This window comes from Halichoerus grypus, chromosome 8 (assembly GCF_964656455.1).
Source record: "Halichoerus grypus chromosome 8, mHalGry1.hap1.1, whole genome shotgun sequence".
NCBI classification, from domain to species: Eukaryota; Metazoa; Chordata; class Mammalia; order Carnivora; family Phocidae; genus Halichoerus; species Halichoerus grypus.
The window spans coordinates 4,737,499-4,754,662 of record NC_135719.1 but is presented as its reverse complement, the minus strand read 5'-3'; the positions used below and the strand labels follow the sequence as shown (position 1 = coordinate 4,754,662).

The following is a 17,164-nucleotide window of genomic DNA, read 5'->3' as shown; positions in this document are numbered from 1 at the left end:
CTTCGGCTCAGGTCACGATCCTGGAGTCCCTGGATCGAGTCCCGCATCGGGCTCCCTGCTCGGCAGGGAGTCTGCTTCTCCCTCTGACCCTCCCCCCTCTCATGTGCTCTCTCTCTCTCTCATTCTCTCTGTCTCAAATAAATAAATAAAATCTTAAAAAAAAAAAAAAAAAGATAACAGGAAAGTCTCCAAACACTTTAAAAAATTTATGACACGCTCTCATGAGTCGAAGAGGGAAGTCTTAAGGGCAACTGGAAAATATTTTTAACTGAATGAAAATGAAAATACAACACATCAAAAGTTTGCATAAATTAGTATTTTGAGGAAAATCAATATTTTGAGGAAAATTTTTGGCATTAAAATATTTATATTAGAAAAGAAGAAAGGTCTGAAGTCAATAATCTAAGCTCCGATGTTGAGACACTGGAAAAGGAAGAGCTAAATAAACCCAAAACAAGGAGAAGGAAGGAAATAATAAAGAAAAGAGCATTGGATGTTATATGCAACTAATAAATCATTGAACACTACATCAAAAACTAATGATGTACTATATGTTGGCTAACTGAACATAATAAAAAAAAAAGAGCAGTAAACAATGACATTAAAAACAGAAAAACTATGGAGAAAACAAATTAAACTGAAATCTGGTTATTTGAAGAAAACCAGTAATATTGATGAACCTCTAGCAAGACTCAGAAAAAAAAATGAGAGAAGACACAAATGACCAGCATTAAGGATGAAAGAAGGGCTTGATCGTGGTGATCATTTCACAATATGTAGGTATCTCAAAACATCAAGTTGTACACCTTAAATTTACAGTCTTTGTCAATTATACCTCAATAAAGATTTTTAGGGGCACCTGGGTGGCTCAGTCAGTGGATGTCTGATTCTTGGTATCGGCTCAGGTCATGATCTCATGGGTCATGGGATCAAGCCCCGTGTCTGGCTCTGCACTCAGTGGGGAGTCTGCTTGAAGATTCTCTCCCTCTGCCCCTCCCCCCACTCGTGCTCTCTCCCTCTCTCTCTTTCAATCTCTCTAAAATAAATACATCTTTAGAAAAAAGATTTTTTGAAAAGGAATGAAGGGTGATATCACTAGAGATCCTGCAAGTATTAAAAGGATAATAAAGGTCCATTATAAAAGACTGTGCCTGTACTTCAACAACTTAGATGAAATAGACCAATTCTTTAAAAACTACAAACTACCAGACTCTTGCAAATAATGAGATAAGATAACTTGAATAATCCTATATAATTGTTACAGAAATAAAGTTTGTAGCTAAAAATCATCCAAAAAGGAAATCTTTCAGGCCAGATAGTTTTACTGGCAATTCTACCAAACATTTAAAGATGTTAAAGCCTCAGTATCAGCCCTCAGTCTGAGTTTCAGAGGAAGGAGATTCCAGGTCCCAGACACTGCCCTCGCCATTCCTGTTAAGCTCCTGGTTTTGTCCCTGCTTCCCGAAACCAGCACTCCAGGACTATGTCCCACCTTGAGGGTTAGAAGCAATAATACTTGTCAATCAGGAGTTGATTCCTGGAATCTCCTATGTGCTTGGGCCTGTGCAGGGTGCAGAGGTGAATCACACTGCATCCTTAATCTCTGAGAATTTATGAGGAAGAGGTGTTAAGTCAGGATGGAAAATTAAACCTACTGCTTTTCTTTGTAGTGAAAAAGCTCACACAGAGCCAGCTGGGTTCACCCCTGCTCACAGCATGGTTATTTTAAAGAAATACATGGCAGTCCTTCTCATATCTCCACACAGTTCCAGATGTAGACGCACACGCACACACACACACACACACACACACACACACACCACAGTGTTTAGAGAGGTCAGCCTTTACAGAAGTGTACAGATCATTCAACTGATCATTCACCATATAGTTACGCAGCACCACCTCTAACCTTGGGTCTCTGCTGGGTCCACCTCTTCGGAGAGGAAGAGTTTACACATTAGCAGGTGCCACATGCATGAAACAAACAACGACCACACAGAATGAGGGTATCCCGATACAATTAGGTACATTCACCGTGGGTGCATAGGGTAGGAAGCCACTAATGTTTTGGGGGGAGGGTGGAGGAGGAGACTCAGAAGTCTTCCAAGAAGAGAAGAAACTTAAGTGAGGTCTTCAAGGATGAGAAGGAGTCTTTCAGGTGAGCAAGAAGGCTGAGACTGTCCAGCAAAGAGAAAACACACCAAGTAGTAATAAAATAGCACAGTGGTCACTACAGTAACTTAGTGGTGTTGGGCAGAGGGACCCAAGAGGTGAACCTGGGAAGAGAGATCTGGGACCCTTGCTGAAGGATGGGCTTCGTTGATCACATGAGTTTGATTTATTTATTTTCACTTTAAATTGAAAATTGTTGGATATGTGTCATGTGCACATGGTATAAAATTTAAAAAGTAGAAAAGGTATATGGAGAATATTGTGTTCCTCAACTGCATCACCCCCAACCCAGTTTCTCTTCCTGAAGTCAGGTGCCAGAACTGGTTTTTTGGGCATACTTCCAGAACTGTTTTTCCTGCATTTAAAAATAAGGGTGCGTCTGTATATTTGCCACACAAATGCTGCATATTGTACTTTCTATCCACACCGTGCGTTCCTATTTGGATATTTATTTTATTTATTTGGAATTTGGATGTACCGTAATTCACTGGGTCAGTTCTGTTGATGGAATTTAGGTAATTTCTGGTCTTTTGCTGTTATAAACTGTGCTGCAGTGAAAATCCTTGTCTATAAGTCCATTTACACATGGAAATCTATCTATAGGACAAATTCCTCATAATGGAACTCTTGGGTCAAAGAATATAAGTGTTTTTAGTTTTATTAAATGATGCTAAATCACCATCCATAGGGGCGGTGCTGACAACCTGTTTCCCCATACCCTGGCCAGCAGTGTTCTTAAACCTTTTGCTCCTTTAGGCTCAGGCTTTTAGGCTTTATCCTGTAAATGATGATGAGCCCTGGAGAGGTTTTTAAGCAGGGAAGTGTCACAATCAGATTTGTATTTTGGTAAGACCACTTGGGCTGCAGGGAGGGTAAGTGTTGCTCAGAGGCAAAGACTAGAGTCATGAATACAGGTCAGGAGGCTTTAAAGTAGTCCAGGCGAGACAGAATTGTTGGCAGTGTGGTTTAGGCGGTTGGCAGTGGAGACAGAGAAGGGAATGGGTATTGAGACACTGAGGAAGTAGGTTCGATAGGACTCAGGGACTGATCAGGCTTGGGGACGTGGGAGAGAAGATAGCTTTAATCAAAGGCTCTAGGGGTGCATGGCCGGCTCAGTCTCTAGAGCGTGTGACTCTTGATCTCAGTGAGTTTGAGCCCCATGTTGGGTGTCGAGATGACTTAAAAATAAAATCTTAAAAAAAAAAAAAAGCAAAAAATCTCTGTTCTCATGAGTATTGTGCAAAGTCAGCATTTTCTTTGTAAATTTATAGATTTTATGCCCATGTTAATGCTTCCTAATCCTAGAATACCAGGAGTTAACAGAAGGTTCTAACGTATCACTAATCTCTGTTTGTTGGCTCCAAGGGGTTTTTGTCTGTTAGTATCTTACTGGTGGTCAGAGAAATTGGAGGAGCATTTTTGCTGTAATTCCTTGGCCAGTCAGACTTTTATTTGATGGCTTCTGAGCATCACCACATTCTTATTTTTCACATATTTGAATGAATGGTATCATTCATTCAAAATTCCATATTCAGTAACTTTAAATTTTATACTTAATTCAAGTGTAGTTTAATTATATATATTTTAAAGTCTTTCTTTATGTGATCTGTTTCCTTTGGTTTTGTGTGTGGTTCTTCTGATAACTAGAGATATTTGTATGTGGTAATGTATAATATATATTTTATATTTTATATGATACCATTAAGCATTTCCTCTGTTCAGGGTCTTAATTTCTTATGACGAGCTATGATAAAGTGTTTCCACTATTCTTTTTCCCTGTCATTTTCCATCTCATATTAGCCCCACCTCTTATTTCTAGGTGATTATCTCTGTATAGTTAGATATCCTGTATTTCTATTACCTAGTTTTTCAGCTTTGATTAAATCTTTGGTTCCTGGCTTATATAGGTGATAGACTCAAGGAACTTACTCCACTTGTCACCTTCTTCCTCCTTCCCCTTTTTGTACGAGTTGTATCATTTCTGCCTGCTCAGGGCCTAGAACGCTGACATTTTGCTCTGCCACTCTAAACCCCTTTGGTTCTAGTCTCGATTATATAATTAATAATATATTTAATGCTAAGCATGAATTTTGCTGTGGTTTCCCTAATCATCTTTTGGTGGACCGGAGTATGTTCTCTAGTAGTTTTCTCAAGCAGGGCTCGTGGGAACAATATTCCCTAAGTCCGCATATGTTCAAAAAACCATCTTCCTAAGCTTAGAGATTTTCAAGAAGTTTCTTCAGTAGCATGTTTTTGCTGGCATTTTCTGAGATGTGCTCCCGCTGGGCCATTCCACTCTCCTCTGCCTGCACCAGCTGGATGTCAACCTTGAGCGTCTTCTGTGTGATTCCCACCCAGCTCTCCACGATCCCACAGCTCTCCTTGGAGGGGACTTTGTGGGTTCATCACACCAGGATGAGTCCTGTCTCTACCGTAACTGTGTTTTGCGGCCACGCTCTGAGATCCGTGGAACTCTTCGCTCTTCATCTGCCCAAGCTGTTTTCATGGTTTCTTTTCTCCCCACAGCTTTTGTTCCCAAACAGCCTCCCAGTGGCTCAGCTATCTGCTTGAGGCAGCCCTTGCTCGGTTTTTCTTTTCTGTTCTTCTTCTTTTTTTTTTTGAGACTGTAGATTTTATATGCCTCCGGTTTCACTCATGATGAAGTTTATAATTTTTTTTTTCTTGTTTACTTTGTTGGCTTTGATTATATTTGGGAGGAAAAGAGGCAACTTGTCTCTTGTGCCCCCATGTTTAGACCGGAAATCCTTTAATTATATTTGACTGGGAGGCATTCTCCGCTCACAGCTGGGAGCCTGGGATTTGAAATTAGACACCTGGCTTCTGAACTAACCTCTACCACTTACTGTCGGTGGATAATCACATTTCTCTTTCGGCCATTGGTGTGTTCTTATCTCTAAGGTTTACTTTTTTAAAAAAATGTTTTTAAAGATTTTCATTTTTACATAATCTCTACACCCGGTGTGGGGCTTGAACCCACAACCCCCGAGATCAAGAGTTGCACACTCTTCCGGTGTGCCCCGGTGTTCTTATCTCTAAAATGGAGAGAACGCTCACAACTATTTCATACTGTGAGGAGTAAGTGAGGTAGTGTGTACATCATACATAGGGGCCTAGCAGAGTGCTTTGCAGATAGTGGGTGTTCAAAAGGGTAATAGTATAATGTTTTGTTGATTTTTCCAGCACAGGTGGCGTTCCTAATTACTTTAACCTTCTCTGTTTGGATGGTGTCATATTACTACCACTCGCTCAACGTTAATGGCAGATGCTGTCATGGAGGCCATTGTCAGGAGACCCTTCGGCTCTCTCCCATTTTGCCCATAATTCTATCTGGTGTCAGTTAGTGCCAAAAAAGAGGGACAGATTAATTTGCTCAGAAGCCCTGGAGAGAGGACACTCTTCTCCAAATAACAGGGGTGAGGGGTCTTTCAGGAAAGGCAGGGTTTCTTCAGGGAGAGGTGGGAAGGGCCGGAGCTAGACCTGGATTCTGGATATTCCTTGGTCTAGACTCTGGGATCAGGGATTGGGATGGGTGGGCTTGGGCCTTTGTCACACGTCCTTTGCCTCCCAACCCCTAGCAGGCCTGGAAAACCAGGTGGCAGGATTCCCATCAGGGCACGTCTGGATGAGGTCAGAGGAGGCTGGGATGCCAGGTTGAAAGAGATCCTAAGTCTCATGTAGCCAAGTGCTTGCTTTTGTCTGTGTGTTCTCAGGTCCCGGAATCCCAGGCAAACCTGGCTCCTACCGTGGTGGCCGGCAACAGCGCCGAGGCGGTCTCTGCTGGTCGCAGCAACTCCAGAAGCCAGGGCGTCATCGAGCCCATGGATACAGACACCCAGGAAGATCAGAGGACATCTGCTGACCAGAAACCTGGAGGCAGGAAGAATACGGAGGCAGATGGGAAGATGCAAGTGGATGGGAGGACCCAGGGAGACAGGCCACAAACAACCCAGAGGACACAGGCAGATAGGAAGACTCAGGTGGACATTGTGCCACAAGAAAGTGAGAGGCCAGCGTCAGCCAGGAGTTCCCAGGAGGATGCGGTGGCACAGGGAAGGGCAGGGACACAGGTGGAAAGGACACAGACAGGCAAGAGGACGCAGGAAGACAGAAGGATCCAGGAAGAAAAAGGGACACGGTCAGAGGGGAGCATACCCACAGCCATAAAAGGTCAGTCAGAGAAGGGCTCCGTGACCAGCCTCAGCCCACAGTCCAGAGCCCCCAAACGCCCCCCTTCAGAGGGTCCTCAGTCTCCTCAGATTATTGAGTGTTTTGAGCAGACCCCTGAAGGGCCCTCTGTCCCGGAAGAACCTGGTTTCGTGCTCAGATCTGAGGGGGCGGCAGTCACAGCCCCCGGGAGCTACGAGGCAGCCCTGCTGGGTGCCCCAGCAGGCAGCCGCACACTCCCAGTGCAGCGGCCTCCCCAGGGTGGTCCGGAGCAGCGGGGAGGGCCCGAGTGGTCGGGTCCGGTCAAGGACAAGCCGGAGGATGGCCCGATCCCACGGCCCAAGGAGGAGCAGCTGAGGGAAGTGCCGTGCATGGATCTGGGTGGCTGTCCTCCAGCTGGCTGGGACCCAGAGGTGCCTACTGTGCCCTCTCCTCCCGGGCCGGGCCTGACCCAGAGCTCACGGGACGCACTGCCCAGCACTCCGGCCTCTCAGCACACGAGGGCTGCCGCCTTCCCGCCCTCCGAGGACCAGGCCTTGCTGAGGTCGGCCCCCCCACTGCACCTGGGGCCAGGGACCCCCACCCAGAGTCACCCACCAGCAGCCACGTCAGCCGACAGCGCGGGGGCCTGTGCCCGAGGGCCGGATGTGGAGGGGGGGCCCCCGGGCCCCCGGAGCTGTGACCCTGGCCTCATAGACTCCCTGAAGAACTACCTGCTCCTGCTGCTGAAGCTCTCCAGCACAGAGACGGGGGGCGGGGGGGCGGAGTCCCAGGAGGGAGCCGCCCCTGGGGCTCCGGTGTCCTCAGCCACTCTGGCCCCCACTGTGGAAGTGGCCGGTCTGAGTCCGCGGACGTCCCGGCGCATCCTGGAGCGCGTGGAGAACAACCATCTAGTGCAGAGCGCGCAGAGCGTGCTGCTGAGCCCCCGCACCTCCCGCCGCCTCACCGGCCTCCTGGATCGGGAGGTGCAGGCTGGCCGCCAGGCCCTGGCTCTAGCCCGGGGCGCTGGCCCCAGCACGCTCACTGTCCCTGCCATCGTGGTAGGCGAGGAGGAGGGCCCTGGGCTCCCATCAGAAGGATCCAGTGAGGGCGAGGGCGAGGTTTCCCCCGAGGGGCCTGGGCGCTCGGGGGCCTCCCAGGAGAGCAGCGTGCGAGGGTCTCTGGAGGAGGCGGGTGGGCAGACGGCCTCTGGTCAGGGACCACTCTCAGCAGACAGAAGGGCCCAGGAACCCTTCCGAGAGGAGGAGGCCCCAACAGGCCTCCCCGCAGCCACACCTGAGGAGCTGGCTCTGGGGGCCCGGAGGAAGAGATTCCTCCCCAAGGTCAGAGCAGGAGGAGACGGGGAGGCAGCCAAGGCTGAAGAAAAGGAGAGCCCCACAGTTTCCCCTCGGGGGCTCAGGAAGGGCCTTGCACCCGGGTCCCCGGGGACCCCGGGGCGGGAGAAACGCTCCCCGACCCAGGGTAGAAAGGCAGGCCTGTTGGAGGTGCCGCGGGCAGAGGACGAGCCGGCAGCAGGAGACCCGGGCTCCGGCCCCAAGGCCAGCAGCGTGGACGCAGAGCAGGCCCTGGATGAAGGCAAGCAGGACACTTGGGCCAAATCCAAGAAAGCCAAAGACCTGCTAAAAGGTGAGCAATGGGGAGGGCGGGGGAGGGCCTCACGGGGAGAGGGTTGCACACTCGGGGCGCACACGCCCATGAGGGGTTTGCAGAGTCCCTCCTACGCATTCTCCTGGAATGACCCCCCAGGCTGTGCAGCCAGAGGGCTAGTTCTTGTCCTGGCTCTGCCACTCGGGATTGGGAAGAGTACCAACTGTGTCCCGCTGAGGCTGAGGCAGGATGGAAGAAATCAGGTCCTGAGCGCGGGGCTGGCTTCCCTAGTGTCCTACGTCTAGTGCCTTCGTCCCCACCGTCCCCTCTGCACAGACGTGTCCCCCGAGTACAGAGCAGGAGGGTCGGGATCCAGACACAGGTTCCTCGAGTTAGGGCCTAGAACCCAAAATGAAGTTCTCTCTCTCTCTCGCCACAAGAGCCTTGCATTTTATTTGAGGAGAAGCTTTATGTTTCGTTGTTGTGTTTTCTTTGTTGTCTTTAGGGAACTCAGTTCGTTTAATAGATGTAAGGTCATTGGTGTTATCTGTTTCTTCTTGGGTGGGCTTTCCTAGCCAATACCATCCAGTGAATTCTCCCTTTTCATCTATAAAACAAATACATCTAAAAATGTAAAATGTAAAAATACACCATCTAAAAAACAAATAGGGTGATATTTGCCATAGCATCCTCTGCGATCCATTTAATATCTGAAGGTTCTGACATGACCTCGGGAATTTCTGATTCTGGTAATTTGTGGTGCTGTTTCTTCTTCCCATTTATGCGTTTCGTCTCTCGTGGATTTTTTGTTTTTAAATTTTTTTATTTGAGTATAGTTGTAATATAATATATAGTAATGTAATATAACGTATATCTCTAATATGATGTATACACATAGATAATACGATATAACGTAATACAATATGATATAACGTAACCCAGTGTTACATTAGTTTCATAGTGATTCAACAATTATATACATTATGCTGGGCTCCCCACAAGTGCAGCTGCCGTCTGCCCTGGGCTCTGAGGCTGTCCCAGGCCCGGGGTGGGGGACACAGGAGTGGGGCCTTCCAGCTACGATGTGTGCTTTGGAGTCAAAGCAAACGCCTCAGAGAAACAGGTGGGACGCGGCTGGCGGCCCCGAAGCAGTGGGTTTGTGGGCAGGCTTGAATCCTGTTTCCTCTCAACCTGTCCCACCAGGGACACCCAGGGAAGCAGGGGTGGGGCCAGGGTGAGGGGCACAAGATGGCAGGGAAGTGGCTTGTCCCTCTTAACTGGGCCCCTGCTCTCAGCCCCACAGGTGATCCGGAAGATTCGGGTGGAGCAGTTTCCTGACGCCTCGGGCAGCCTGAAGCTCTGGTGCCAGTTTTTCAACATTCTTAGTGACTCAGTCTTGACGTGGGCCAAGGATCGGCGCCCAGTGGGCGAGGTGGGCAGGAGGTAAGCCAGCCGGATGCCACGTCCACCTGCCTGGCTCCCTTGGTACAGCGATGAGAATGTGGGCCATAGTCCTCCCACTGTGGCTCTATCCCATCTATCACGTAATGCTCACGGTCACCCTAGGAGGAGATTCTAGTATTTCCTCAGTAGAGAGGAGAAAGTGGAGGCTCGGAGGTATTAAATCACTTGCCAGGGTCCCACAGCCAGGGAGTGTCAGGACGGCCAGCCAGACCTGTGTGATCCAGGACCAGCCCTTGACCACAGGACCACTCGCCCCTGCCTGTGCTCTCGGAGCCGGGGTCCACAGCAGCCTCTGAGGACAGGGTGTCACGATCCTCAGGCCCACAGTCCGGCCCTGGGCTGTGCATGGCAATGGCCCTCACCGGGGGGGGTCTCCCCTCTCTGCAGTGCCGGGGATGAGGGGCCGGCAGCCTTGGCCATCGTGCAGGCGTCCCCCGTCGACTGCGGCGTGTATCGATGCACCATCCACAACGAGCACGGCTCGGCCACTACCGACTTCTGCCTCAGCCCCGAGGGTGAGTGTGCCCCTCCTGCGCTCTCTGCCCAGCCTGGCTTCTGAGGGAGAGCCTGGCTCCTGAGGGAGGGCCGCGCTCGTCTCCGCGGGGAGGGTGCTCTCTCCAGGCCAGGCCAGCCTGAGGACAACTGCCTCCTCTTCTTTTTCTCCCCCACAGTGTTGTCAGGATTCATCTCCAGAGAAGAGGGTGAAGGTATGATGCCTGTCTGGGGGAGGAGCGGGTGGGCCTTCATCCCTACCCCTGCCATCCTCGGGGAGGACCTACTTTATCCATTCCAAATACCATGTTTACCTCCACACCCAGCTACCCTTGGCCTCCTTGTTTAGGATAGGGCTCGGGATGGAGGATGGGGAGGACTGCTATTTCCGAAGATCGTGGGGGAAGGAGTGGCCAAGGGGCCCTTCCACAAGAGGTTAATTCAGCCTCGTGCCCTTGGCCCATGTTGGAGCCCTTGACCAAGGGCAGGCCTGGCCGCTAGAGCCTGCCTGACCCTGCCAGCTCCCTTCCTGGAGTTTCTCACCGTGCTCTGTGGGTTCCTGCCTCCGATCCCCACGGCAAGCTTGCTAAAAATGCGGCTTCTAGGGCCCTGCTGTAGATACCCTTAATCACAACTTCGGGGGAAAGGGACCCAGAAAAACTGCATCTTCAGGAGGTCTCTGGTGATTATAAGGCATTTCCCCGAACATTAGAGCAAGAGGCTGTGCTCCTTCTGTAGGAGATACACTGAGGATTAGGGCCGTGAAGGCAGCTGGTGATAAATTTTTAGAGCCTCACTGCCAACTAATGCGTTCATTCATTCATTCGCTCATTTAATCACTCAGTCATTCAACTAGTGCCTTTTGATCAGTTGTCCAGTGTAATCGATATCAAATAGAACCTCACACCTAAACCCTTAGCAGTAGTTCTTTAATGTGCTCAAACACAGTCGCATTTCAATTGTCTCGTAAGGGTTGGTTTACTTGGATTAGGAACCACTCATTGCTTTGGGCAGATCGATCTTAAGTCTCTCTAATACATAACTGTTCTTGTTCACTGTTTTCCCTTTTTATTTGTTGAAGTCACTTGATAGATAGGATTTCTTACACTCTAGACTTTGTTGATTTAACCCCATTTAACATGTTCCCCTTCTCACGTGCTTCTCCTAGACTGGTAATCCGATCGAGAGGCTTGGTCAGATTCAGGTGCAATTCTTTCGGGGGGGTGGGGTGGGCAAGAACACCTCACAGGTGTGCTCTGTCTACCCCTTAGCATCCCATCTAGAAGCACACAATTAATGTCTGACTGTTTTACTCTAGTAACATTAAGATTGACCCCTGCATTCATTCAGTTGTTTTCTGCCCTATCTTTGAAAAAGTTTAAAAACTGTATCTGATACTTGTTACCTAGAGGTTTTAGCAGCTACCAGTTATTGCCTGAATCCACGATTTCATTAGGGTTTACAACTGGAGTATTTTAATTCTGTCATTTCTTCATTCATCCATTGAGTTTCTTTTGTAAAGAAGAAATGGTCCTTTCGTTGCCCTGAGTTGGTGTCCTAGCATCCTCCAAAGGTCACCAATGAGGTTTGGGGTTTTTTTGTGTGTGGGGAGGGAGGACTGAGTTTTTTCCAAACACAATTAAGAATGCAATTTTTAAAACATATTTGATATGTTCGCCACATTGTAGAAATCATTCTTTTTGGTTGGGATGATTGATTTGGGCCCGTGGAAGCCCCTTCAGAAAGTTGGCTCCTGCGTCCTTCTGACAAGCCTCAGGGGTTTTTTAAAAGTGGCTTCTTTGCTCTCTGGTCAGGCAGGATGTTTTAGGTCCATCGAGTCCACTTCCTGCCTGAGACCTAGAATCAGCCGGTTCTTTAGGGAGCTTGGGGTCCCTTGACAGGGAAATGGCTTGTAGGGATCACAGTCTGAGCACTGGGGCAGCTCATGCTACTGGATTGGTCCTGCAGACTGTTTCGGTCAAACAGGTTGGTTGAGATGGAGACATTTATTCATTTGATCAAAACACCTAATTCCCAAACAAAATCCATGCATGGATTGCCGCTTCCACGGAAAAGCCGTGCCTTGTGCAGACACTGACCTCGTCCTTGCTCTGTGCCGGGCACACTCAAGCACTGTTAAACAGTGGGGGTTGTGTTCGGCACAGATCCACCCTCGGGAGCTCACGGGCTGGTTTGGGCCCCGCGGTGTACGGACCCCCAAAGAGCAGTCATGGGCGCAAGTGAGCGCGCCAGAGTGGCAGGTGGGAGACTGTTCTGGCTCTCCCTGCCCGACAGACCCACCTCGGTGGGGCAGCAACTTCTAGTTTTCCACATCTTCCCTGTTCCCTTGCAGTTGGAGAGGAGATTGAGATGACCCCCATGGTGTTTGCTAAGGGTCTGGCTGACTCTGGCTGCTGGGGGGACAAGCTCTTTGGGCGCCTGGTGAGCGAGGAGCTACGAGGGGCTGGACATGGGTATGGCCTTCGGAAGGCCTCCCAGGCCAAGGTCATCTACGGGCTGGAGCCCATCTTCGAGTCAGGCCGCACGTGCATCATCAAGGTGTCCAGCCTGCTTGTGTTTGGACCCAGCAGCGAGACCTCTCTCCTGGGCAGAAACTACGACGTCACCATTCAGGTACAGTGTCCCATCCCCGGTCCCTCCTTCTACTGTCACCTCCTTCCCTTCCCCAGCTTGGGTCCGGCTGGAGGCAGAGGCCACTGCGTCAACCTCATGAGGTTCCTGGGACGGGTCTCGAGAAGAGCTTGGCTATGTGGGGCCATAGTTTTCAAACCATATTTTTGTAGCAGAAACCTTTCTCGTTGCCTTCACCCATACCTTGCAGGGAGCCTCTGCGTGAGATGAAAGGAGAGTGACTGGGTGGGGTGGGCCGCCCGGTGTCTCCCTTGCTCCCCACAGCCCGGCCCTGGGGACACTGCCTCCTGGGCTCCAGGGAACACAATTTGGAAACCACTTTGAAAACAAGCCCACAGCCTCTTGTTTTGCAAATGAGAAAACTCAGGTGCAGAGCAGGGAGCAGGGAAGGAGTGAACGCCACCTTTCCCAGGGCTGGAATACCCCCTGCAGTCCCCTGGCAGATGGCCCTCCCGCTTAGAGCCGGACATGATGGAGAGCGACGAAGCACCCTTGCTGACCAGACTTGGTTCTCTTTAACCCACAGGGATGCAAGATCCAGAACATGAGTCGGGAGTACTGCAAGATCTTTGCGGCCGAAGCCCAGGCAGCCCCTGGCTTTGGGGAGGTACCCGAGTAAGTGCACACGAAGCGGGGCACGCGGTGTGCAGACCTGCTGACTCAAGCTTCTGCCCAGAACAGTGATTTCAGGGTCCGTCAGGGGCATCCTGAGTTACGGCCCACAGCTAACCCCATGCTCGGCTCAATGGTCCCACAAAATTTAGAAATAAAGACCTCAAGATTAACCGCCCACTTTAGAAAAGCCTCTGCCCTGCTCTTGGGTCTCCCCCCACTCACCCCAGTTCCCCACCCCTTAGTTCCATGTCTGCGGGTGGCTGGATGCCGGGACTCTCTGAAGGTGATGGGGGTGGGGTAAACCTCCAGGCCAGCTGCTCGGGACTCCTCCTGCGGGCAGTAGGTGTCTGTGTAGGTTTTTGTAGGAGTCAGCTGTAAATGGTCGCTGTTTCCATGTTGAGACCTGAACTCTGACTCTTGAACCCTGGGGTCTGGTTGGCATGGAGCATCCTCTCTAGAGGTGTTCCTTTCTGTTGGCCGCGTCCTGCTCTGGGTCCCTCACTCAAGCTCAGGGTTCTCCTGGGGCTGTAGCACCATGCATTTCGAATCCCACTGAGCTCAGGGCATGGACAGGACCCTGAAGCCCATGGCCTCATTCCCTTTCCTGAGCTCAGAGCAGAGCTGGCCTCCGTCTCTGTCCTTCGGTCCCAGAGCTGAGAATTCCATTCTTGGAAGGACCCTCCTTTCCAACCCAAGAGTGTGGAGTTGCGGTGGAGGGAGGGGCTCTCTGGGGCCGCACTTCTGTTCACAGCGGAGTGGAACTGTGTTTAGGATCCTCCCACTGTACCTCATCTACCGGCCTGCCAACAATATCCCCTATGCGACCCTGGAGGAGGACCTGGGCCAGCCCCTGCAGCCTTACTGTTCTCGGGAGGGGGCCTGCGCGGCCGCTCCGGACGCATCCTGCAGCTCTGAGGTCCGGCAGAAGTGCCAGACCTTCCAGCACTGGCTGTACCTGTGGACGAATGGCAGCTTCCTTGTCACCGATTTGGCAGGTAGGGGGCTGCGCGGGTGTGGGTGCGCGTGCATGAGGGCGTGCGGAGCATTGCCCCCCCCCCCGCCCCGGGACCAGGTCAAGGAGACCGGGCAGGTGCCACTAACACACGCCGGCCTCGGTGGCCTCACCTAGAACTGCCGTGGCATCCGCAGGAGCACATTCTGGGCTCCAGTTACAGTTAAGAAGGAATTTAGTTCAAAGAACATGACATGGGAGCTAATTAAACAGCCACAGCCAAAATCTTTTCAAAATCTCCCTTCCTCCCTTCCTGGCAGCTCTGCTCTCGACTTTCTCTCTCTCCATACTTCCCAAACTCTCCCTTCCGTCCTAGCGCCCCAGCTTTACTGCCCCTTCTCCCTCCTCTCCTTCCTCCCCATCTCCCCCTCCTCTTCCTCTCCTCCCCCTCTTCCCCCTTCTCCTCCTCCTTCCTTCCCTCCCTTCCCCTTCCTCCCCCTCCCCTCCCTCTTCTTCTTCCTCTCCCTCCTTCTCTCCCCTTCCCCTCCTTCTCTCTTCTTCCCTTTCTCCTCCTCCTTCCTCTCTTCCCTCTCTTCCCCTTCTCTTCCTCTACATCCTCCTCTCCCTCCCCTCATCCTTCTCCTCTTCCTCCCCCCATCTGCCCCTCCCCCTTTCTCCCTTCTCCCTTCTTCTCCTCCTCCCCCCCACTCCGCTTCCCTCTCCTTCCTCTCCTTCTCTTCCTCTACATCCTCCTCCTTCCACTTTTGTTAGCTTTTTATTATGTGAACCAACTTAGTCCCTGTGGCTTCCTCTTATTTCTGTCTCTCCCATTCCTCAGACCTCCCCCCAACAAAGGCCAGCAAGCACAAATCCTCCTTTCTCTGCCCAGTCCTTCCCAGGCTGCCCTCTAGCCAGAACTGGGCAGGGGAGAGGAAAGGAGAGTTTCTCTACAGTGGGAGGAGAAGAATGCTGGGAGTATCACCCATCACCATATCTGGTCCCCGATGTGAATCAGTGAGAAAGCCAAGGGCCAGAGATAGAAAACTGGCTTAAATTTGCTTCTCGTTGGGGTTGAGCGGCACAGTAAATGTGGTATATGTAACTCCATATATTGACGGGGAGCTGGTAGCACGTTAAGCCTTTGTCATTCCTTCTGTTGGTTGACTCCATCCGTCCAACATTTAGCCACTATTGGGAAGGTAAAAAGGTGAATCGGGAATCCTCACTGTCCTCAAGAAGCTGTGATAAGTACACCAGTTTCTAGAATGAGAGGATAATGTGATGCAGTAGAAAGACCTGGGACGCAAAGAAATCCGGCTTTCGTCTATGTCTCAGGGCTTTCCGGCTGGTCTCTGGAGACCCAGGAGAAAGCCAAAGCTCAGGCAGGGTGATTTCCACAATCTCTCTGAGCCTGGCCACACTTTCCCTCCCATGGAGTGACTGTCTCATCCCTACCTCTCAGACTGGCTGGGAGGACTGAGTGAGGCCATGGCTGTGAGCGCTTCTGCAAACTAAAATTCTGTGCAAACGTAGGGGGCCATGGTTACTGGGGTGTAGGGTGGAAGGTGGCACCCCCGAGAGAGAAATGACAGGGACTAACGTCTAACTGCTCGACCACTATGCCTCAGACACTAAGCTAGAGCCCTGCACACCCCGTGAGCCTCTCACCCACCCTGCATTACCCGCCTCTGAGAGCTGAGGACTAGAGGTGGTTCTCGTAGCTCTTAGCAGCTCGGAAGGGCCGGGGCTGACATCGGTCCACGTGTGCCCGACTCTCATCCGTCGTACCCAGCGCTGAGCCCTGGTCGCGAAAGGCAAGCCCCCAGAAGGATGTGACAGGATGGTTTGAAAGTGGGGAGAGGCTCCCCCTCTAATGTGTGGATGCTGGGATGCCGGGGCAGACCAGCCAGGCTGGAGAGGCCAGTCCCTCAGGGCCCGTTTTGCCTGGCTCTGTTCTCCCAACACCGTCACCTGGTCTCGGCTTCTTGGGGCGCGGGCTTGCTGCCTGTGTGAGTAGGTAGAAGCCAGTCTTCCCCACTGTTACTTTTCTGCTGGTCCAGCCTGGTTTACGTCCACATTGCTACCTGCTCTCCCTCGCCTGGAGAGGAAGGAGCAGATGCCAGCTCAAAGTCAGCGGCCAGCCCAGCCTGTGGCCTAATGTCGCCAGTAGAGCAGGATTGCACAGCTGGAGGGGGCTGGGATCGAGGCGCAAGACCTGAACTTGTACTTTGACTCACAGTGGCCACTGCACATGGTCAGTGTGCAGTTAGCAAGTGAATGGATGAATGTGACCTTGCTCCGGCCCCTGACCTCTGAGCCTGTCTCCTCACCTGCAAAAGGGGGTCTTATTACTACTAACAATAGTGAGATGCCCACACTGCGTGTGAGCCTGGCCGGAAGTGAGGACGTGCCCTGAACCCTGGCACGCTCCCGTCCAGCGATATACCTGTTTTGGAGAGGTGGGGGCCCTGGAGCTGACCCAGGCTGCCGCAGCTTCCAGCTTTGTCTCTTTCCAGGGGTGGATTGGAAGATGAGCGATGTGCAGATTGCTACCAAACTGCGAGGGTGAGTAGCTCTCGGGGCCAGAAGGCCCTCTGAGAATCTTCTCGGGGTGTAAAATTATCCAAGTTCTTCTGGGTCTCCCTCCTCAAGGTTCTGGGCCTGTGGCCAGATGGGGTCTGGGGCGCCGGTGGCCGTGTAGCCACGTCCCGGGGGCCGCTGACCTCCACCCACCGTGCCCCTGATGCCAGGTCTGGACCAGCAGTATCGATGCCCCCACATAGGATCACCCGCACCTCTGGGCTCCTCGTCCTTCTGGCTTGAGAAGGCTCATCACGATGCAGATGAGCAAAGGCCCTGGGAGTAAAATGGGGACGCCGAGTCTGCTCTAATTTGTACTAACAAGGCAGATCACCCTCACACCAGAGGATGTGGACGTGCTGAATTCCTGCACCACCGTGTAATGGGGCTTTGGGGTAGAATTCAGGTTTGGGGTGCTGCTACCTGAGGTAGTACCCAGCTGGACTCCCCAGCACCCCCGGAAGG

The 17,164-nt window shown here is 51.5% G+C and overlaps 1 protein-coding gene across 2 annotated transcripts in view; it reads left to right on the top strand.

The window, feature by feature from the left end:
• Positions 1–17,164, top strand: part of ALPK3 (alpha kinase 3) — a 53,534-nt gene that overhangs the window by 30,445 nt on the left and 5,925 nt on the right. For both annotated transcript variants that reach the window (XM_036083023.2, XM_078078841.1), the window contains 8 exons: positions 5,904–7,983; positions 9,240–9,387; positions 9,796–9,923; positions 10,080–10,115; positions 12,254–12,534; positions 13,079–13,167; positions 13,939–14,162; positions 16,636–16,684. In XM_036083023.2, coding sequence (XP_035938916.1) covers positions 5,904–7,983; positions 9,240–9,387; positions 9,796–9,923; positions 10,080–10,115; positions 12,254–12,534; positions 13,079–13,167; positions 13,939–14,162; positions 16,636–16,684 — 3,035 coding nt within the window. The remainder of the gene's footprint in view (positions 1–5,903; positions 7,984–9,239; positions 9,388–9,795; positions 9,924–10,079; positions 10,116–12,253; positions 12,535–13,078; positions 13,168–13,938; positions 14,163–16,635; positions 16,685–17,164) is intronic.